The following is a 21,098-nucleotide window of genomic DNA, read 5'->3' as shown; positions in this document are numbered from 1 at the left end:
ACTGGACTAAAATAGAAAATTGATTTCTCTTTTTTTTTTTTAAATCAAATACAAAATTCGTCTGCTATAATTGGATCTTACTGGGGATTTTTTTCTTTCTTTTTTTTTTTTTTTTAAAAAGCTATCCAAAAATACTGAGTAACATTTGACCAGTAATAGATGTACAGTTACAACAGTAGATTTTTTTTCTCTCTCTCTGCATTGTAAAGCTGTCTGTACACAACCGAGAGCCTAAGAAATACTGAAGTGGAAAGAATCACTCCAAAGAGAGGAAAACATCACGTGTTCAGTTGTTGCATGCTTGTTCAGACGTCGTGCCGTTTATGTTTTCCCCACATACAAAACAAAATGCAACAAAAGAAGATCTGTCAAAGTGTAACATAAAGTCTCCATAGGAAACAAGAGAAGAATTTGTCTGTAAATTTGCCCCCAATTTCATTCATAGGTAATCTGATTGATGATGGAGGTCAGGTGTGACGCGACCTTCTCAGAGGACGGTGGTTGACCCCTGGGAGTTGGCGCTGCTGGGTGTGCCGCTGATGGCGTTAAAGATGCCCATAGAGTCAGACAGGGTGCTCCTCGTACCGTCCTCCACCGGGTTTATCTAGGAAAGACACACTTCACTTTATTACATCATACTGGATTTGTTTGAAATCAAAATCATTAAATGTAGTCTGACAAGCCACAGCAACTGAAACTATCTTCATCAGTTTATGACATTGTTAATGAAGATGAAGAAATATATAGAAAAGTTTCATATTGGTGCATGCACGACTATTTATCAAATAACAGGATTTACCCTCCAATCTGCTCATGGACAGCACAAAGAGAGCAGAAAGAAAGACATGGTTAGTAACTAGCAACTAGAATGAAGAGTTAGAAATAGTTGTTATGATATTTCAGGACAATTCAGTTCAAAACACCACATAATCCTATAAAAGTAGTGGAAAATCTGCCAGTCAGTGACCATATTTGGTGGTTCCTACCTGTTCGTGCATGATGCTGGACAGCTCTCTGATCATGTCCCTGTAGTTGGCCTTCATCTCGTCGTGATACTCCTGCTGGTCTTCTTTAATCAGCCGTTCATTCACCCCCAGCGCGTGACCGCAGGCGTCCACGAACTGCCTGAAGAGGCGAGAACAGGCCACCTGTGATGTTCACAGTTCATCTCCAGTAGGCTGCAGCCACAGTTTAATCTGTATTTCAACAGGTTTTTATGATAGATCAACAGAAAAGACTGTAAAACTGCAAAGTGGAAAGAAAATGATTCTTGATTTTTTTTTTTTTTTACATTTTTCTTTAGAAATAAAAATATACTTCGCTGTATTTCACTCCAGAGGTGTTTCTATGTTTTTTTATATTATATGTTTTTCAGACACATAGGGCCACTTTATAGCAGAATCAAGTAATTATGTTACTTTCTGTTGTTATAAAAACGTAATATATACTAAATGACTTAAACTTAAGCATTAATTTTCTATGTAAATTAACATCTTCAAACTGAGTTGGCTCTTTCTGAAACTCAGCCTTCAGGGAGTCATCACAACATGGCTCCTCTATTAACCCTGTAATGACATTTTTACCAGCGTTACACTGAGGAGTAACTCGTATAATGAGCTCAGCAGATACACAGGGTGTTTGCTAATTGCTGGTGGCTAGTCTGAAGGAGCTTTGTGGAGGGAGGGCTGCAGGAGGTGAGGCGGAAACTTGGAAGCTTGGAAGCTTGAAAACTGTTGCCCCGAGGAGGAGCTGCAGGTCCACCCAGGCGTTTAGCACAGTTGCCATGGGAGATTAAAGAATTTCTCTAACATGCATGAAAGAACCAATGCAACACTCCAGTTATGTTTTTGATGAGAGAATAACTTCATAACACGATATGAAGCTCGAAAAAGTTGATTTTACAACAGGCAGATTTTTGTACTGGAAGGTGTTTCTGTCAGTAATCAGTACCTGAAGACCTCCTTCAGCTGTTTAACCTTGTTGTCTGGATATCTCTTGGCACTGCCGTCATCTAGAAAGGCTCTGGCGTAAGCGAGAGGACCTGCATTGACCTGACAAAAACAAAAAAAACAAAAACAAACAATAGAGGTCAAAAGATTGACAGTCTTTCTGCCTTTCAGGATGACTAAGCCTTTTCTTACCTGAACACTGATGCTGCCCTGCAGCTTGAGCTGCAGGCGGATCATGTCCACCTCGGAGGCCGAGCACAGCAGACGCAGCTCGCCCACCTTGGCGCTCATCTCGTCGATGGCCACCTCTATGGGGCTCAGGTCACTCTGGTGCTGGTACATGACCGCTATGCGCTTCTTAACATAGGGGAAACAGTGGGTTGCTGGGCGGGAGGGTGAGAAAAAGCAGAGTTTTACTCGTACTGGATTTGCCTCGCTCACTAACTGCTCATATATCCTGAATTGCAGCATTTCTACAGGATATTAAACTGAATTAAAATGCAAGTCCGTCGAGTCATAAAGAGAAAACATGATTATTTACACCGCAAGATAACACCTGAACCTTGAGATGACGTGGTCAGAGTAATAAACCCCACCTATCTGATTAAATTCACAGAGGCTGGCAGAAAACTGAAACTTCATAATCAGCATCAGCAAGCAGCAACAAGGGAAATGTTCCCGGCTTTTGATTCCTAGCTAAATTACAGCGATAAGCGGGGTTGATTTGGGTCAGTGCTGTGTCATCGTTAGCAACAGAAACCCAATCAACGCAGAACCTACTGGTCAGTATGGTGCGCCGCTTGCACTGTTCCTCCACTCCCCCCTGCTTCTTGCCCGAAACGGTGAACGGCGTCTCAAACACAAAGCGCCGGATGTTGTGGCTCTTCTCGAAGTCGGTCTTTCTGTCGTCCAGCTCCTTGTCGTCCAGGTGAGGCGTCACATGAGTCACCTGGATGTAGGCGTACTTGGAGTCCAAGTCTTTAGGGTTAACCTGCAGCAGAAAAGAGGTTCAGTGTGTTTTTTTCTTCGTAAAAGAAAGCCCACCGAGACTGTCAAATCATTCTGTACACTACAAGCCACACAACCACATCTGCCTCAAGCAAATCATGAGTAAATTACAAAACAAAATTAAAATCAATTGAAATTGTTGGTTTTCAGGTAGGTTGGTATGAAATTGACACATTTTGTACCTCAAAAAGGTTCAATATGAAACAAGAAAAAAAGAGGTGAAACTCTGGTTTCATACACTAAAAAGTCAATGACAAACTGCAAAGTGGTAACATCTATAGCACCTTTAAATAATCAATTAAATGTTTGCTAGCTTGTCATGTCCAGCACCTTGAAAGAGCTCACTTATTATTTATACATTTATTAGCTTGTGTTGAAAGGTGACCTGCATACGTATGTCTATTTTCTTTATTCCAAGGCTTCTAGGAAGTCAGATAGCAGCGTAATAAATGCATGTTTGTTTGATTAGCATAATAAAATTAGCTTGTTAATGAGCAGATTTGCTTGGTCGTGACCTATTTTCCACTACTTTCCAACAATTTTTCTATGAATTTAACCTCCATATTTACTAAGGTTTACCAAAAACAAAATGCATGTCCTTCAGTGTGCAGCATGTGGCCAGACACAGATAGAACTCCACCTTGCCAGAATCCTGAATGATCTTGACGTTCTCCGGGCCGAACTTGTCAGAGTAGAGCTTCAGAAGCCGCTGGGAAATTTCAGAGAGCGGAGTGAACTTCGGCTCCTTGTAGATGTATTCCTTTCCGTCCTCATCCTCAAAGAAGCCCTGCAGCGTGAGCAAGAACCTGAGTTTCTACTGTTTTGTCCGTATTTATGTAGATAAGCCTCACTGACACATGGGCTCGCATTTTTGAGTGGAATTTTTTTTAAGCAAACATAAGATTAGGTAAAAATAGACAAGCGGAAATATAATGCATAGAAGTCATGAACTAAAAATGTAAGTCCAACATCAAAACTATATGGATGTGAACTACCTAACTACATGAACTAACACACGAGGCTCAAAAAATATCAACCATTAAAGACACATAACATACAGCACCCCTAAAAACTTACCGCAGCCTTGGATAGCAAGTGAAAAAAGAGAAGAAATTTTATTTACAAAGATTAATTAATGAATAATTTGATCCCAAGAAGATATAATGAAATCCTCTCCAACCTCACCTGTCCAAAGAAGGCCACTCTGAAGTAAGTACCCAGCAGTCTCTTCCCAGTGTGCATCACCTCCATCACCTTGGTGTAGGCACGGTGCAGCGTGTCGTAGAGGTGAGTCAGTTTCTGTTCCACACATATAGAAATGGTCACGAAACACCACCAAGAACCACAGAAAGGGTAAAAAAAATATTTGGAATTATGTGACAAATGACTTGGTAATAGGCACTTTATGCCTATTACACACTCTGGTGTATCGCCAGAGTGTGTGCAGTATTTACGCTACCTCAAAGTCCCTGCGCTCCTCATAGATGGGGATGATGAGCCTGTAGACGTCAGCAATGAGTTCATAACGCTCAGCCTTCCACAGGCCATCAGCACACTCCTCCAGCAGCTCCAACAGGACCTCCTGAACAAGATCACCCTTAAGTCAGTTTATTTATATAATAAATATAAATTTGGGGGGTTTTACCTCAGATGAGGTCGGATCTCAAAAAACTTTGATCACTGCATTTTTCTTGGCACACAAAACAGCAGCAAACCACATAGGAGAGACATGAGGTCTAACCTCACTGAAGTGAACATCCTGCATCCCCACGTCCTCCATCATGGCCGCCTCCTCATCAATGTTGGGAGTGATGACCCTGAACGCTGAGCAGCCTTGCCTAAACATACCTGAAGTACAGAAAGAACCCAGATGTGTCTCACACGCACCAGCAAGGAGTCTTACATGCTGAAGCTTTACTTTTGCTGTTGTGTTGAAAATAAAACATTAAATCTGGTTGAGTTTTTAGGTTAATTTGGTCAAAACAAGTTAAGAAACGACTAAGAAATATGGCATACTTAAACATAAACTGATACATTTGAAACATTTTGCAGATTATTTGAGGAAGAAAAATATTTTAAAAACCTCAGTTTTGGTTAATTGACATAGACTAGCAAATATTTTGAGAAACAATAATCTAACAGTCGACATCATGGATGCACATGTCTGACTTGTGCACTAATAAGTATGAAAAATGACTTGGTTTCTGCTGAAAATGTGGCAAAATTTGCTCTAAATATTATTCTTTGGTGGTGAATATTCCTGTTATGTATTATTTTCTTGTCGTCACCACCAGATATGATTTTCAAAGAGAGAAAAAAAAATATCCAGAGTGGAAAAACGTGAAAAAATATTCAATTATTTCACTGTGATAGTATTTAGTGATTTAGCTGATCTATGATTAAAAATATTATGGAGCAAAAATTACAGAATGAGGTAAATTGCCTTCTCACAATAGCTGTATTTACACTGATATTTGAAATTGAGGTTAATACCAAAGAGTATTGTTAATGTACTAAAGAAAAGGAGGTTAAAACCAGATTTCAATTTGTCAAAAATATTTCAAATTATGTCATTTTCCTTTCACTTCCCAGTTACACCTTTATGTGTATGTAAACATTTTTTTTAAACTAATAGCATTTCAGGGACTCCATACAAAAAGCCAGAAATGTCACTTTGACCAAACTACACCCCTCAGCACTGTGAGCCTGCAATCAGCTGGTGATATTCATAAACACCTGCCCGATTATATCACAGATCATCTTCAAAGTCTAGGCATAAAAGACACTTAGGAAAAGATGTTATCTGGAAAATGACTTGTCAGGAGCATTTTTACACAGGAAGCAGAAGGTGACCCTTGGACGAGTGTCCACACAGCAAATGACTGCAAATTCAATTAAAAAAAAAATACCTTATTGATCCCAAAAGGAAATGAATTAGAAGATGTGTGCAAGTTAGAAACATATCTCATGTTACTTCTTGATATGTTTTTTTTAATAACTGAAAAACTAATGTTATGTTTCAGAATATCCAGTAATAAGAAAGTGATTTTATTAATCAAACTATGGAGAAAACATTTTTCTCCTGTGAAAACATTTACTGTTGACTCATGTTATGGCCTCCATAATGAGGATAATAAATGCAATAAAATGGTTCAAAGGGTTATTATTCACATGAATGGAAGATAACCAAGGCTAGAAAAGATCCACCCCTATTTCTGACACTCACCTTTTCTCCACAGATACTCTGCAACCAAAGCAGCAACATGAACGTAGCACATAGCTGCCTGCAGGCGAGAGAGAGCGACACAGATAAGACAGAGGTCATGTGATATTATGAATATAATATTCATAATATTACATTATGAATATTATATTCATAATATAATATTCATATATTATATGAATATTATATTTATATTTATTTTTATTTTTTTTCTGCTTTGCTTTATTGATACACTTGAATCTTACAGGACACGAAGTTTAAAATAAGAAAAAGACAACAACCTGAGTAAATATAAAGTGCAGTTTTCAAGTTATGATTTCAATAAATAAGTAAAAAAAAAAAAACTATTCAGACCAACATGGCCTAATTAAAATAATAATTTCCCCGTTTTTGTTAAAATATGAATCAAACTGTGGGGGAATCTGATTTCAGTTTAAGGAAACCTATAGAATCACTGCATAACGTTCATTTCCAGCAGATGTTTCCACTTGAGAGGTTTTAATTAATAATAGTTATTTACTTTTTCACATAGAACCATAATGATGTTAATTTTTTATTTTTTTTATTTTTTATTTTTTTGCCCATAAGAACTGCATTTTGTATTTCCTTATGTTATCTTGGTCTGATTCTCTGAAGCATCACAGAGACAAAGAAGCAAAAACAGCAGAAACCCACGAGGGTGTTTGAGTCCTACACGTGGCACATTCAGCCCTCCGTACCTCAGAGAGATCTCCGTTCTTGTTGTGGATGCGAGCCATGCTGTCCAGCCAGGTTTTCCGCAGCTCCGGGGTACTGGTGTAGGACTTGGCCAGGCTGTACTGGAGGTCCACCAGCATCTCCGGGTCGTTCTCGTGCTCCTTCATCTGCTCTGTGGCCATCAGCACCGTCCTGATGCGCTTGGTCAGGTCCTTCACATCCGATGGGAATGCTGTGTGCTGCCAGCAGGACACGTACAAATGGTTATGACTGCATGAAACATGCAAACAAGTCTTAAAATGTTAAAGCTAATCCCCAAAACCAATGAAACTCTGTGTGACTGATGACTTTGGATGTTTTGGATACTTAAAATATCCAATAGGTTTTTTGTATTTATGATAGAACAGAAAGTAAGCAGCTTAGGTTAGCAGATTTACTTTAACATGTTTCTTTTTCAGCCATTTTGTTGGATATTTGCTGCTGTGGTTGGGATTAATGGCTTCTTAAACACCCAAACTTTAAAACCTAAGAACAGAAAGAAGGTGAACTTTCTTTCTGCCGCTCATGTACCAAAGTTAAACAATGAGAAGGATTCCTTATTGAACAGTTCTATCTGTGTTCTTCACCTACCTTGATGCTCTTGTCACTGTTGGCACAATTATTGATGATGGAGAGAGACTGCTGGAAACGTGTGCTGCCAATCCCAATGACATCAGCTATCAACTGGCTAACAGCGATCACCACCTAACAAAACAACAATTAGTAAAATTCAGTCTCACACTGATGACTTTTCAGAAAGTACAGAAAAAAATCCAGACTGCGCTGTAATAACCGGAAAAGATTGAACCTTTTCTCACATTTTATGACAATCATAACCATCAACTTTAACTTTTTATAGAGATTGTGCGATTGACTAAGACATGCTAACAGATCTGGCCAGGCGCTGTATCTCATACCTGCAGGTGGGTTCGCACAAAAGACTTGCGGCCTGTGTAGTCAAAGTTACTCTTCATCAGAAAGTAAAGGAGGTGGGCTGCATCACTGCGGATGAAGCTCAGCTTGGAGTTGCAACACTTGAGGATTTCATAGCAGAGTGAGGCGCACATGTCGGCCCTGCCGTCGAAAAACGTGCAGGGGAACTGGAAGACATGGTTACGAAGGGTTCGGATGATGAACACGAGGAGGAAGGTGATCGGAGACGAAAACGAGGGTCAAATTATTCACCTTAAAAATGAATGTCCTGAGGGAGGTGAAGACCTGCTTGAGGGCGGCCTCTGATTGGGGGATCTGCAGGAAGCACAGATGCACCTGGAACACCGTCTTCATCAGGGGGTTGTGACCCAGATCTGAATTCAGCTGAGTCTGAAAACACAACAAGGTATAAAGATGTTTGATAACCAAACCAGTAATATAATAATTTTGTTTTGTACATGTGTGTACCTTGAATCCCATGATGAAGGTGCTGAGTGTGTCCAGCACAGTCAGGCAGACCTCTGTAGACACGTTGGCCTCCAGCAGGCACTGGCTGTTTACATCCGCTTCTGTGTGGCAGTACACTGAAAACACACCACTTATTGTCATTTTAAATTAATAATTGTGATTTTTATTCTGTTGGCTAAATTTGAACACTGTTAAAATCATTTTGTTTGTATTGAATCAGAGCAAAGTATATTGTTTCTACTCAAGATTTAGCACAGAGCCCTTCACTGTTTTTATAAGTGTCCACCACTAGAGGTCAGTATAATATTTCCAGATTAAATAAACAAGTCAATTTCCCTTTAAACATAATATTACCCCGTTCATATCGAACTGCTACCGCTCTTATACGTGGCTCCAAAAAAAATAAACTCGTTTTTTCACAAATTTTACATTTAATCTAATTTCTTCCAGCTTTTTGTAGCTTGATCCAAAGCTTACTGTTATTAATGGTGTGAGCGTTCTCCAGAGCTCCCAGCTGCTGCAGGCGGGCGTGCAGGATCCCCGCCCTGGTACGAGACACAGGCAGAGTCAGAGACTTTCTGTCTGCAGCTACAGGTCCTGCTCCCTCCTGACTCCTGGGAGACAAATGAAAGACGCCATAACATTTAGGCTTCAGGCGAAAGCAGAAATCACTAATCCTTTTACAGATGTCTCTATAATTTAAGTGTTTTGATGTGTGAAACAAAAAAAAAAGAGCAGCAGATGAAATACAGCCAATATTAAAGTGTGGAAAATCACCATCATGCACTTAACCTAAGCACAGAGGGAATGAAGGAATAAAGCTCTTACCCGGGCAGGAGGGGCCAAGGGCCACAACCATATTCACAAAACAACTTGGCAGCAGTGTTAAAGATAAAAGATAAAGCCAAGAACTGAAGATTAAAACCTTCTGAGCACGTGTGTGTGTGTGTTATCGCACAGATTAAAAGCGTTTTATTTTATTTCAAGAATTAAATCAATAAACCATGTGATCAGACAGACTTTACCTAGCAATGAATCTTTTCCCCATGTATCTGAACTGATGGAGGCAGATTCTGCAGGACAAAAATACAAACAGATAACTTAGCAGTGAAGAAAACACATTTTAGGGAACATCATGCTGCGTCTCTGGAACCAGACTGTGGTGAACTTGGTCTAATCCTTATATAGAGTTTCTTTTCACCGCCTCCCCATTGAGGCAGTCGATGCTAGTACTTACTCTATTAGAGTAAAGAAGTCCATTAACTCTGATGGAGCTGCTTTGTTCCAGTACGCAAACAGGGCTTCTACAGGTGGCAGAAAGGAAAAATAAAAAACCAAGAGAGGATTAATATGCTGCATTAAAAAATGCTGTTTAATACAGAGGCTTGCAAAGTGTTGAACTTGTTCTGATTTTGACACCTAAAAACAACATATTTCAATGTAATCATGAGGAAGATCTGTCCCAACTTGTTTAAGCTTAGTAATGTAGGTAAAAGTCTCAATTTAAAGGACAGTGGATTACAACATTCTTAAATGTCTTTTAATAACTCGGTTAAAATCAAATTTTAAAAATACGCATGTAAAGCAACAACTATAGCTTTTGTTTTTTTTTTCCAAGAAGTAATTGCATTGAATTTCCACCAACAAATGAGACTAACATTACCAGTAATACTTGTTGAAATCTATCTTTCCATTAATAACATCAATAAGGAAATTTACTTTGCAGAAGTTTTATGTTTTTATTTAAGGACCTAAAAATGGCAATGAAATTATTGTTCTTTCAAAAAATATATATATATTTTGCATATATTCATAAAAAACAATCAGTTTTCTTATTCAGAAGCTCATGTAACATTTGCAGCTCTGGAAAAGAGAAACTTTTGTCTTGTTTATGATAGGTCAACTGGATTTTCTTTGTTAAGTTGAAAAATATTTTTTTTCAATTTATTATAATTCCAAGGTAATTTGCAGAAGTGAATTGTTTCATCTATTACATAAAACATACACTGGTATTTGTGGTTTGAATATGATAAAAATGAACAAGTTCAAGGCACTGAATAGTCCAACCTGCAGTCCTACCTTCTGACATGCTCTTGAGGATGTGCAGAAAGCACATGAGCAGGTTTCCGATCTCGTCCCGGTCCAGTTTGTCGCAGCGCAGCACAGTACTGCCCACTGCTGACACACACTGGCTCTGATGCAAACAGCAAGAGAGTAAATGTTGGCATAAATTGGCAAAGTAGAGGCAAAAAGCCAACAGCACTCAAAAGAAAACCTCAAAACAAGAGTGAGAGACGTGCACTCAGTTGACGCTACGACAGCAAGAAGTGGAAACACTTCAAGTAAAGGGTTTATAATGGAGAGCCACTCAAAGTCACACTGAGTACTTGTACTGGTCGGTTTTCCCCATGACCTCCATCCGGTCCAGAGTCTGCAGCTGCTTTCTGACTCTCAGAGTCTCTGTCCAGCAGCAGGTCAGGCAGAGGCACAGTGAGCAGAGAGAAGTCCATAGTGACCCGCTTGGTAGTACGGTTCAGAGGCGGAGCACAGTGCTCTGGGTCCAGGGGCAGGGGGGGCACATTGACAGAGTGCCTTCTGGGAAATCTCTCAATGTGTTGGAGTTGGGAGGTCAAAGAGCGCCTGTGTGACCTCTTTAAGGAAAGGGTGGCAATAATGTAGACATGAAATGAATTGAGTCAAAACAGATCGGGTGGGTAACTTTAACACATAAAACTTAACAGACCACACTGTCGGACACAGTGCACAGATGCTTACTAGTAAAAATATTCTTAAAATTTTTTATATATATTTTGTCACATTACAATCACAAATATTAGGATTATATGTGAGAGACAAGCACAAAGTGTTTTGCAGAATCACAGAACAACAGGATTTATGATTTACACACGAGTTGTGTCTATTTATAACAGTGCTCAGTTAACCTGGATATCAGATATATTGGGGATATCAGAGTAAAGGGGTGGAAAACACAAATGTACTTCCCAGATTTTAGAGTTTTAGAAGTAAAAATAATTTTTTTAAGTGTACTTATCTCTGTTTTTGTTTCTGGAAACACGGAAGAAATTTTTATTTACTTTGATAAAGGGGAGTAATAATATAACATGATGTAAAGCTCAAAAAAGTTGATTGCTCCTTTAACCGATTTGAATTTCTGGTCCTTTTTTTTTAGCGTCCTTTATGGTGAGTAACTGTTGTAATTGGAGAGTAATTGACATATTGGAGTAGGCTTTTCAAATGCCAAACATGTGACGCCTTGAATAATAGATAAAAGCTGAATCTAGATGCACCTTTTCCAAAGAGTTGGTCTTGTCGCTGCTCTTGTCCAGAAGGCTGTTTGCAGAGTCGGTGGAGGCCAGAGAGCCTCTGGAGTCTGCGTGGTGAACCGAGCTCACATTAGGAGTTGAGCTGTGAGGAGAGGCTAAAGAAGGAAAGCAGGATATATCAGCGCTCTCAGTGATGTTTTAGTTGGAGAATCGTTTGAAGCGAGGCAGCGAGGAGACAGTCACCTGTCCCAGAAATGACCCCAAACACGTCTTTGTGGAGAGCGTTTTCTATGCAGCTTCCAGGTTTTTGGGGAGGCACCATGGAGTTTGGAACAAGGGAGTCTTCCCTCATGTTCTGACATGGAAAAAACAACCAGAGTGAGGAAGATCAGCTGCAATTTGGATTCCAACCACCAGGTGGCAGGCTTACATTGTGGTTGCCAAGAGGAGCCAAGTCCTTGATGTCAAGCCTGTAGACGTTTTCCTGAAGAAGGCCAAAAAGAGGGAGGTAGAGCGTGGCGAGTCTGGCTTGGTGACTCTGAAATAAAACAAAAAAGGTTTTACTAAGAAATGTATTATAGGAGTTAAAATATCTAAAAGGTAACGGAGGTACTAAACAAAAAGGCTTTGTATATTTTGTATAACTTACTGACTGAGTTGTTATATAGATACCCAATATTTATACAGTTAAACTTCATGAATTGATAAAGTGCAATGTTCTAAAATTCATGTACAAAGCACATAAACATTTTTTTTTACTAAACAGTATTTAAAACGGATCTGTAAAAAGAAAAAGCAAATACAACTTAAAAGGAAGAGAGATTTAAAAAAAAAATTTAGATTCAAAATGACGACAATGGAAAAATACATTTGAGTTAAAGGTGGCAGTTTAAGAAATAATCTGAATCTCTTTCTGGATTCAAAAGAAATTAGAAAATTATCACAATGAAGCCATGTGGCATTTCATTTTTTGTGTGTATTTTTTTGTGTATTTCAAAAATATCTGATTTTCTTTTTATGCGAATAGAGGGTAGATTTTGCCAAAAGAAGAATAAACTTCGTTCATGATTTCTTGAAGGCGTTTCACTTTAATTATTGAGTGAAAACTGAAAATGAATAAATACAAAATAAAATGGAAGTCAGGAGTCAGACCGTGTAGGTATTTTGTAATGTCAGAAACACAATCAGAAAGCTACAACAGTGAGCAACTAGCATCACTTACCTTAGCAGCGTAGCGGTCGTCAAATGTGTGTTTGATCATGAGTCCCTTGAGAACCTGAACGGCGATCTGGCGGATGTCTCTGTGCTCCTGGAGGGCCCCGCCCACCTCCCGCAGCAGCAAGCCCACCAGGAAGTGGTTTCGGCAGAAGTCGTCGGTCAGGGAATAATCCAGCTGCAGATCTGCAGCAACGCACAAATCAAGAGATGGAAGTTTTTGTTAATTATGAAACAAAATTTAATAAAAAAACAAAACGAAGTTCATAGACAAGGTCACCTTGAAATCTCTGTATTCTGCCTTTGCCGAAAGGCATGGGAAGGTTCAGAGGGATGTAGTGCTCGTGATTGCAAACCACCCGCAGGAACTCAAACTTAAACTCAAACAGAGTCTGGAAGGGATGTAATAAAAGCAACTTTTTAGGGCGAACAATTAATCTTAGAAAGAAAACTTGTGTTTAAAAAAGAAACACACCTTTGGGTCTCCAGGCACAAAGCAGTTCATGTAGTTATTGATCTGCTTGAATACAAATCCTCTGTCCATGAAGGTGAAGCAGCGCTGGATGTAAAGTGGACAGTGAATCGCATTTTATCTTCCTAAAAAGCTTCTATAGTTGTTCAACATAAACTTTCCCTGCAGAGCAGAAGGGAGGAGGGCCAACCTTAATGAAAAGTGCCAGGCTGTGGTTGGCGTTGCGAGAAGCGTCAAGGTTATCCTTGTATTTCTGGGTGATGTGCGGCATCAACATGTTGACCAGAGTTTCCACAGTGTGGTGGAAGGACGCGGAAAAACGCTGGTTCCTCGAGAGCTGGGAACAGGAAACGGGAGAAGGAGGATGGGAGTTAGGCTCGCCTGGGATTTACCTCAGGAAGAGAAGGAAACGGAAAATAAAACACATACTTTGACTTTACCACTCTCTGTGAGATAGTAAGCCATCGATTTTACCAGAGCTTCAAAGAAGTACCATGAGTGCTGCAACACAGAAGAAAAACGTCAGTGGAAGGAAGAAGAAAGGTTAGAAGTGGTCTGCGGAAACTTACGAGATAAACACTGAAGTGTGAGAATGAACATGTTGATTAGCTGTAGTTATACACTTAGTTTTTTTCTTTATAACAATACACAATAGTAAATATGCAGTTGTTCACCACAGTTTCCTAGTATGCAAACACCTGGTTTCTTTGGTTTCTTTAACAGTTTAGTTGTGACAAACTCTATATGACATCATCTAATAGCTGTGAAGACATTTGTACTTTCTTGTTATTGTTGTTCCCAGATAAACTGCTCTTAAAGATAATAATAATTGTAGAGTTTTCTACATCCAAAGCACAAAGTTAACTTTTGCCCACATTTAGACTCAGAAAAGTAATTCAGCTAGAGAAACAAGAACATTAGAGACTCAAAAGAAATTTGGGGATTCTGAAGAAATAGTAACAAGTCATCGACATAAAGTGAAACTTGATGCCTTGAACGTGCTTAAAACATCAGATAAAGTGAGGGAGTTTCACTTAAAGTTGAAAAGTTTTGATTTTTAAAAATCAGTACAAACTAAATGAAGAACTAATTCCATCCAACCATCCAAGTACTGTATTTCCATCTGCAACTTAGTCCTGGTAACGTTAAGAGTGATTTTTCCCCTTTATAGTGTAAACTTTTGCATACAAATAGCTTTTTTCAGGTAAATTGGTGTTTAGTCCTACCTTTGTATTTGTACAGCAGAGTATTAAGCACGTTTAGGTTACCTTTAGCAACTTGTTGCTTGTTAAAAAGTCAGTGGACGGCTTGAGAATGGCCGTCATGGCTTTGGCCAGCTCTTCATGTACTGTTCTCAGACAGATGGACGAGTACGGCTCTGGCTTAAACACAAACTGAAAGGGGAAAAATGTCACTAGTATATGTTAGTTGTTCCAGGAAACACACTGAATATCATTGTCAAGTGGGTATGATAACAAAGCTTCACCTTGACGAAAGATCTTAGGTAATGCTCAAGTCCCTCCTCATGGCACTGCGCCACCACATGAACCATCACCCTGAAGAAAAGCAAAGGAGAAAAATGGCAACAACAAAAAAAAATCACATTTCTATTATGTCAGTGTGACAGCAGGTCTTGAAAAACACAAAGAGTGTGCCAAATGTCCAATGAAAAAGAAGAAATACAGCATTAAGGAGAAAATATCCACCTGGTAACGTTGACGGCCACATCCTCATGCGATGCTCTGGGGAGGACACAGAACAGCTGGTTGAGGATTGTGGGCAGGAAGTTGACCATCACATGGCCTTCCATTGCATGAAGACTCTAAAAAAGATGGGAAAAAACCAAACAATAATATTTGCAAATCTTAGCTTTTGATAAGAAATGGTTAATAAATGAACTGAACTTTTGTTTGCTTTGAGCATTTAAAGGATAATGGAGCTCATAATACCTTCAGGTATTTAATCAGCTCTCCCTCTGAAGCTTGCTCTGACATGTCCATGCTTTGACAGTGTTGGAAGAAGTTGTGCAGATGCTGGTCCTGGTGAAAACATGCAATGCGATAAATAATTTGATTTAATTTAAGAAACTGAATCATTGTTCTTCAAGATGGAGTATGAAGAAAATGTGTTTACCTGAGTGTAAACTGTAGATACAAGATGGGTGGAGAGTGTGAACAGCGGTTTGCCTCCATCTACCCATTTAATCTCGGAGCCAGATTGCTGCAGTGATAAATGCGTATGAATTATCGTGCTGCATACTGATCAATGCAAAAGCGACTCTGAATATGAAAGCTGTATCCCCATGAGGGATACAGCTTTCATATTTCATAAAAACAAAAACAGATCAATACAAACATTATTTTCATTGTATGATGTTATAATTTCATACTACACTTTTTGACTAGAATGTCACATTAACAGGAGGGTTTCAAACTGTAATCCAAGGCATGAATTTACATACATTTTCCTCTTTTTCCTTTTTCTCTTTTGCTAAATCATTTTGGATCTAGACTTTGGTTAATTTAGAGATTCAAGCTTTTAAAGGCATAAATTGCAAAAGTGATCAAACAGATTTTTATGTGCATTCATTAAAGTTTTAATCTTTTTGACTACTTATTCAATGTGGTAAATAATGAATGCTATATTTGCCTGTTAAGCATTTTTTAAAGTGGCCTGAGCAATAGACTGGAAGTAGTATTTATATTTATTTCAGTGAAGTCAACATAATCGTGTAACACTACACTTTTTCATTTTCCCATATTTTTGAATACACAGTTTATTTTATAGCTTCACTTGTTTGTCTTCTTAATTCTTTAAAATACTCACAATCTCAGAGAAAAATAAAATTTTTTGCAAAAAAAATTAGAAAAAAGCAGGAGGAATATAGGAAACCCTGAACCGTATCATAAGTTTTGATTTTGTTTACTCATCTGTGCTTTGATAATTACATTTTTTTTTTTTTTGAACCAGTAGATTTCTGTCTAAACCTTGTAGAGGTTTAGACAGAATATAGTTTCTGCTGCATTTGGAAAATTTAAACTAAATGCATCAATCAATATTCATTTTCTTCTTTTTATTTTTTGCTATTTTTAGGCGACTGAATCTTGAACATTTTTGTTTCTCTAAATCAGGGCAACAACAGCAGCGTTTGTGTATTACACAGGGAGATTAAATTGAAAATGCTAAAGAATCAGATGCATATGAAAGCGATGTTGGTATATTATTTGCCTAAAGCAGTGCATGAGGGAGACAGACAAAACTGTGATGGGGTTCCACTGAACAGCAGAAATTAGAAAATGGCTGTAATTAAATTTATAACAAAGAAATCTCCGTCAAACACTTCAGAGGCCTGTGTTATAGATTAAAGCTAAGCAGATTTCTGAGGCGTCTGGTGTAAAAGCCTGGGGGGCCTGCGTAAGGTCCCAATCCAATCTCAGCTAACAAGATTTCTATCTTTCAACCTTGAGACTTTTAAGGAAATGACAACGGTTCAGTTGTATTTCCATATTTGAGGCTTGAATACAAATAAATTTGCAGGAAATTCTTTGAATCTCAAGAGTCAAACATATGTTCACATCCAAACCCTCACGTGTTCCTTTCGCACGCCAAGCTAAAAATCTAATTTCTTGGCTGTTGTTACCTTGCTAACGCCGTCCTGGGAGCTGAGATAGCCAGCAGGTAGATTAGCAGCGACAGGAAGCTGCTGTTCGTTCATGATGACCCTGCCCCCGTCCTTCAGGAGCGGCAGCCAAGCTGAACCCACTGAAGACAAGAAATTAAAAAAAAAAGATGTAGCTGTGTGCTTGTTACAGTTTACACAGAAATGAACGTACATAAAATATGCCTGGGGATATTTACCAGGAGTCTCTACTACATCCTTCTTCTTGCTGTTGTTGTCACAGCTAACATGAAAGAAGCTGAAGAGAAGGTGATGCTTCTCATGCAGCTGAGTTGGCAGCTCTATTTTGATCTGTAGGCAGAAATATAGAGAGATTCATTCTTCCTCCGACTGACGATTCAATCTTCGAATAAACCTTTACTACATAAATGAACTCTAATGAGGAACAACAAGCAGGAATACCTCGTCGTAGAACTCGGGGTTATGCTGGTGGTGGAGAACGGCTGCGTAAGCCTGTTTAGTGAACAGAGGTCCTCCAGGTCGGCCGTAGATGCACTGCAGCAAAGACGGATGTGAGAGATGAAAGAGTGAACAAATATGTAAGCGTTTTGCACCTTTCTAGGCTCTCTTTCACCTGCTCTCACAAAGCATAGTGTCATCTGCAAACATTGTAATCCATGATTTTTTGCCATTTTTCTGCTCAGGAGTTTGTAGTTATTTTTTTTTTCAACCTAGAGCACTCAAACAGATGATGAAAAGAGCACAGTGTTTTGTGTAAATGTACCTTCAGTGGCTGGGCTTCGTCCTCATCAGAGTCCTTAAATTCAACACATACAGCAATGTTCCTCGCCTGGAAATGGGAGATAGAAACACAAAAATACAAATTAAAATCAGGAGATAAATATGGAGTATCATTTTGTGCAAACACTTCAAGAAGATTTCCGAGAGCTGTCTTATTAAATAATTTTGGTTTCCTGTAACGAGCTGACCTATTTGGGAAAAAAAAACAAAAAACAAAAACCCACTCCTCTCTTTTAATGCATTAATCAAAAGCCGATGCTTGGCATGCAGATAATTCTCCCCGGTTTTGCAGCTGGCCTAAATGAGCTGGAGGCCGCTGCCAGTCGCCTCATGGGCTAAACAGGAGTAGAAAGTGATGATTATACAAGAATCCCTGCCAAATAAAGGAACTGCTTTCTAAATAGGATAGCTTATATGCTTTGGATCTACAGCTCATGTTGCAGATAAGATCTGACTATTCAGAACAACGAATTAAAAGAATGTATGCATTTGTTATGTTATGTAAAAAACAACAACACAAGCTTGGGGATAAACGTGAATGAAAAGACAATAAAACGTTACTTTGGTTACGGTAAGGCATTGTAACTATATCCCATTACGACCTTTTCTATACGTACCTTTGCAAATGATTTTTGTCCATCATACTTGAGGTGCTTCGGGTAGACATACAGGTGGTTTTTATATATAGTGAATGGTTGGGCGCACTTTGCAATACACGGCACAAACTCCTCCACCTCCAGAAGAGAGGTGCCTGAACCAGTTTGTTCAAAGTTTCTCACAGGGATGTATGAGGTAGTGACACAGTCTGCAAGGAAGCAGCAAGGAAACACCACTTAGAGGGATAAATATTAACTTCTAGTCATTTAGTTAGATGATTAGAAGAAGTTCCAAAAAAAAAAAAAAATAAATAAATAAATAAAGGTTTACTGGGTACGTCCGGTGCAACGTTATCAATAGTAACATCTAAGTTCCCCAGCAGCACAGGGAGTTTGGCCATTTTTTCTGGTCTGCAGGGAAAACAGAGGAAGAAAAACTTGTTAGAAATTTACCAAAGCACATTTGGAGGGCAGGAAAAAGATTAACAACAGCAACAACAAAACCCCTGAAGACAACATACTTCCTGAAGTCGGTGAGGAGCTTGAACATGTCCTCGTCAGACAGCTTGCTGCTGTCCTGTCTGTAAAGAGCTGAGAAGCGAGCGTTTTTCTCCAGAGTTCCTGATGCATCCTTGAATACCGGCCTGCAGAGGGAAAAACATAAGAACCTGAATACATAGGATAGCTGGGAGTAACACATTTATGCAACTCCATGTTAGATTTTCATGCCAATATGACAGACAACACAAACAGAAAACAGACTTGGTGTTTAAAGGCTTTTTATTTTTACTTTTAAGTGAAGGGTTTTATCTACCCTTTTCCTGCCTTTTTAATTTTTTTTATTATAATAATATTCAGTTGTCACCTTGCTGACAATTTACCCTATGTTGTGACATGTAGCTCGGTTAGCTTAGCAGCAGTTGTGATTAGCCCCAGCAAAAGCAATCAATTTCCCAGAATTTCAAAGACTCTACATGTTTACATCTAAAACAACATAAATATAAAATGACTTTTTTGGGGAGCTGTAAACAAACAGTAAGTAGAATCTGAACTGACTTTCTCTGAAAGTCTGTGAACTTTTCCAATTTACCATCCTTTCTCCCTCTCACAAACTCTTTCCATCAGAATCACCATTGAGGTCTAAAACAGGAACCATGTGAACAAGATGGAACATATCTGGAGTTTTAATGTCGGTAACCTCAGTGAACACAAAAACCTGTCCATCTACACACCACATCAGGTCTATCGTAAGCCGACTTCACACCTTGCAGCCCAGGCAAACGGCATCCTGTACTGTCCCAGTCTGCTGCAGGCTGTCTTGGCGTTCTTCAACACCTTTTGAGCCACCTAAACAAGAATGTATTTATTTAATGTGATCATCTACTAATACAAGAAGGTGAATATCTCTGCTTGTGTACTCACTTTGGTGGAGTCGGAGCTCTTCATGTAAGGTTCGGTGCAGTGGGTGATGCCCCCTTGGAGGACCTTCTCAATTCTGGCAACCAAGAAGATATCTGGGTGGGGGCAGGTTACAGAGAAGACCCCCTGTGTGGGGTAGTGAGGAGCCAGGCCGAGGCCTTCTGGGGGACCGTCGCCAATGATTTCTGAATCGGACCCGTTGCCTTGACCATATGTTATCTGGCGAACCAAAGGGTGGTTGAGATCCACGCGGAAGTCGGCGGAGATCTTTCTGCTGTTCTGGACGTCGAACAGGGACAGGACCACATAGAACGGTTCAACCTGTGGAGAAAGAAGAGACACAAGAAGGAGAGGAGATGAAATGTTTTTGTAAAGACCAAGAGAAGGAGTGAAATATGAAAGATGACAACAAATGTTCCTCTTCCCAAATGTACTTCACAGTTCGGCCCAAATGGATCTTCTTGTTTACGCTTTCCACCATCATTCCCATTACACAAGGCTCTTTATCTGAGGTTCGTGCAGGCTTGTGCTAATAGCTGAGCTTTCACAGCTAAACATCTTGTGTAAAGAGGAGTTCTCCTTTAACTAAAAGTGACGTCAGGAAACCACATTTAGTGCTAATGCTTCATGTGAAGCCCTGGCTGGGAGTCAGAATACCAACCCATCAATATGAGCTTTAACAATCAACCATCCAAATGGGCCATCTGAACAATTTAAAACTCCCTGGCATTTGCGTAAATGCCATGGAGCACTTTAGACTCTGATTTCTGTTCAACAACAAATGCATCCAAAGCTCTCAAGCCTACGTTAGTGGTCGGCCCCTCTTCGTTTTCTGTGACGCAGCCCTGCAGGTTGAACGACAGGTTGTGACAGCTGACCAGGACTCTCTTCCCAAACTTCTCCTCAAACGGACGCACGTCTGGTTCGATGCCAGAAAAGTCCAGTTTCTGTGACAAACCGTAGTTGTCGTTAGGAGGCTTAAATCTTGTCACAGTACTTTTAACCCAGAACATCCTCACCTGAGTGTCTGGATCCAGAGTAAACAGCTTTAGGCGAGCTTCACTTCTCATTCTGGATTCGACATCTCTGGCAGTCTGGTAGAAATCAAATGACATGTTTTTGTTTTTTGTTTTTTAAAGAGATGTGCACAGATTCCTGCAGGATATAGAATAAGTCAAAAAGAGCTTGAATCTGATACCTGGTCAGAGCTGTAAAGTACAGTGAGCTTTGTGTACATTTGTAATCAGACCTCTGGGAGGTCATTGGGTTTTTATTCCCCAAAAACTTTGACAATGATGTATCCTTATTTGTCCCCTTTTCATCATGTTATTTTGACCTAACAGAAAATCCCAATAAAATACACTATTGTTGCTTGT

At 39.3% G+C, this 21,098-nt stretch overlaps 1 protein-coding gene across 11 annotated transcripts in view; it reads right to left on the bottom strand.

The window, feature by feature from the left end:
* Positions 1–99: 99 nt before the first annotated feature.
* Positions 100–21,098, bottom strand: part of LOC103147170 (dedicator of cytokinesis protein 9-like) — a 46,986-nt gene continuing 25,987 nt past the window's right edge. For 4 of the 11 annotated variants that reach the window (XM_016678182.1, XM_016678183.1, XM_016678180.1 and 1 more), the window contains 44 exons: positions 20,742–20,816; positions 20,529–20,669; positions 19,726–20,043; positions 19,568–19,650; positions 18,825–18,947; positions 18,635–18,714; positions 18,325–18,512; positions 17,691–17,756; positions 17,369–17,461; positions 17,146–17,257; positions 16,928–17,049; positions 15,421–15,507; positions 15,237–15,326; positions 14,994–15,109; positions 14,774–14,843; positions 14,556–14,681; positions 13,717–13,788; positions 13,478–13,624; positions 13,291–13,374; positions 13,096–13,207; positions 12,823–13,001; positions 12,031–12,138; positions 11,844–11,955; positions 11,625–11,755; positions 10,396–10,510; positions 9,554–9,620; positions 9,342–9,389; positions 8,794–8,930; positions 8,317–8,432; positions 8,101–8,238; positions 7,833–8,015; positions 7,507–7,620; positions 6,900–7,115; positions 6,184–6,241; positions 4,699–4,805; positions 4,417–4,539; positions 4,143–4,256; positions 4,035–4,040; positions 3,598–3,744; positions 2,730–2,940; positions 2,142–2,332; positions 1,951–2,051; positions 987–1,125; positions 100–604 (listed from right to left, as the gene is read on the bottom strand). In XM_016678182.1, the coding sequence (XP_016533668.1) occupies positions 488–604; positions 987–1,125; positions 1,951–2,051; positions 2,142–2,332; positions 2,730–2,940; positions 3,598–3,744; positions 4,035–4,040; positions 4,143–4,256; positions 4,417–4,539; positions 4,699–4,805; positions 6,184–6,241; positions 6,900–7,115; positions 7,507–7,620; positions 7,833–8,015; positions 8,101–8,238; positions 8,317–8,432; positions 8,794–8,930; positions 9,342–9,389; positions 9,554–9,620; positions 10,396–10,510; positions 11,625–11,755; positions 11,844–11,955; positions 12,031–12,138; positions 12,823–13,001; positions 13,096–13,207; positions 13,291–13,374; positions 13,478–13,624; positions 13,717–13,788; positions 14,556–14,681; positions 14,774–14,843; positions 14,994–15,109; positions 15,237–15,326; positions 15,421–15,507; positions 16,928–17,049; positions 17,146–17,257; positions 17,369–17,461; positions 17,691–17,756; positions 18,325–18,512; positions 18,635–18,714; positions 18,825–18,947; positions 19,568–19,650; positions 19,726–20,043; positions 20,529–20,669; positions 20,742–20,816 (5,283 nt within the window). In that variant the 3' untranslated portion in view covers positions 100–487. Of the gene's footprint in view, positions 605–799; positions 808–986; positions 1,126–1,950; positions 2,052–2,141; positions 2,333–2,729; positions 2,941–2,968; positions 3,502–3,543; positions 3,745–4,034; positions 4,041–4,142; positions 4,257–4,416; positions 4,540–4,698; positions 4,806–6,183; positions 6,242–6,899; positions 7,116–7,506; positions 7,621–7,832; positions 8,016–8,100; positions 8,239–8,316; positions 8,433–8,793; positions 8,931–9,341; positions 9,390–9,553; positions 9,621–10,395; positions 10,511–11,624; positions 11,756–11,843; positions 11,956–12,030; positions 12,139–12,822; positions 13,002–13,095; positions 13,208–13,290; positions 13,375–13,477; positions 13,625–13,716; positions 13,789–14,555; positions 14,682–14,773; positions 14,844–14,993; positions 15,110–15,236; positions 15,327–15,420; positions 15,508–16,927; positions 17,050–17,145; positions 17,258–17,368; positions 17,462–17,690; positions 17,757–18,324; positions 18,513–18,634; positions 18,715–18,824; positions 18,948–19,567; positions 19,651–19,725; positions 20,044–20,528; positions 20,670–20,741; positions 20,817–21,098 lie in introns of those variants that run through there. The other 7 variants (XM_016678187.1, XM_016678184.1, XM_016678188.1 and 4 more) reach the window with 4 other exon arrangements.

This window comes from Poecilia formosa, unplaced genomic scaffold (genome assembly GCF_000485575.1).
Source record: "Poecilia formosa unplaced genomic scaffold, Poecilia_formosa-5.1.2 Scaffold175, whole genome shotgun sequence".
In the NCBI taxonomy this organism is placed as follows: domain Eukaryota; kingdom Metazoa; phylum Chordata; class Actinopteri; order Cyprinodontiformes; family Poeciliidae; genus Poecilia; species Poecilia formosa.
Note: the sequence above shows the minus strand (reverse complement) of the source record. Positions and strands in the feature narration are given on the sequence as shown.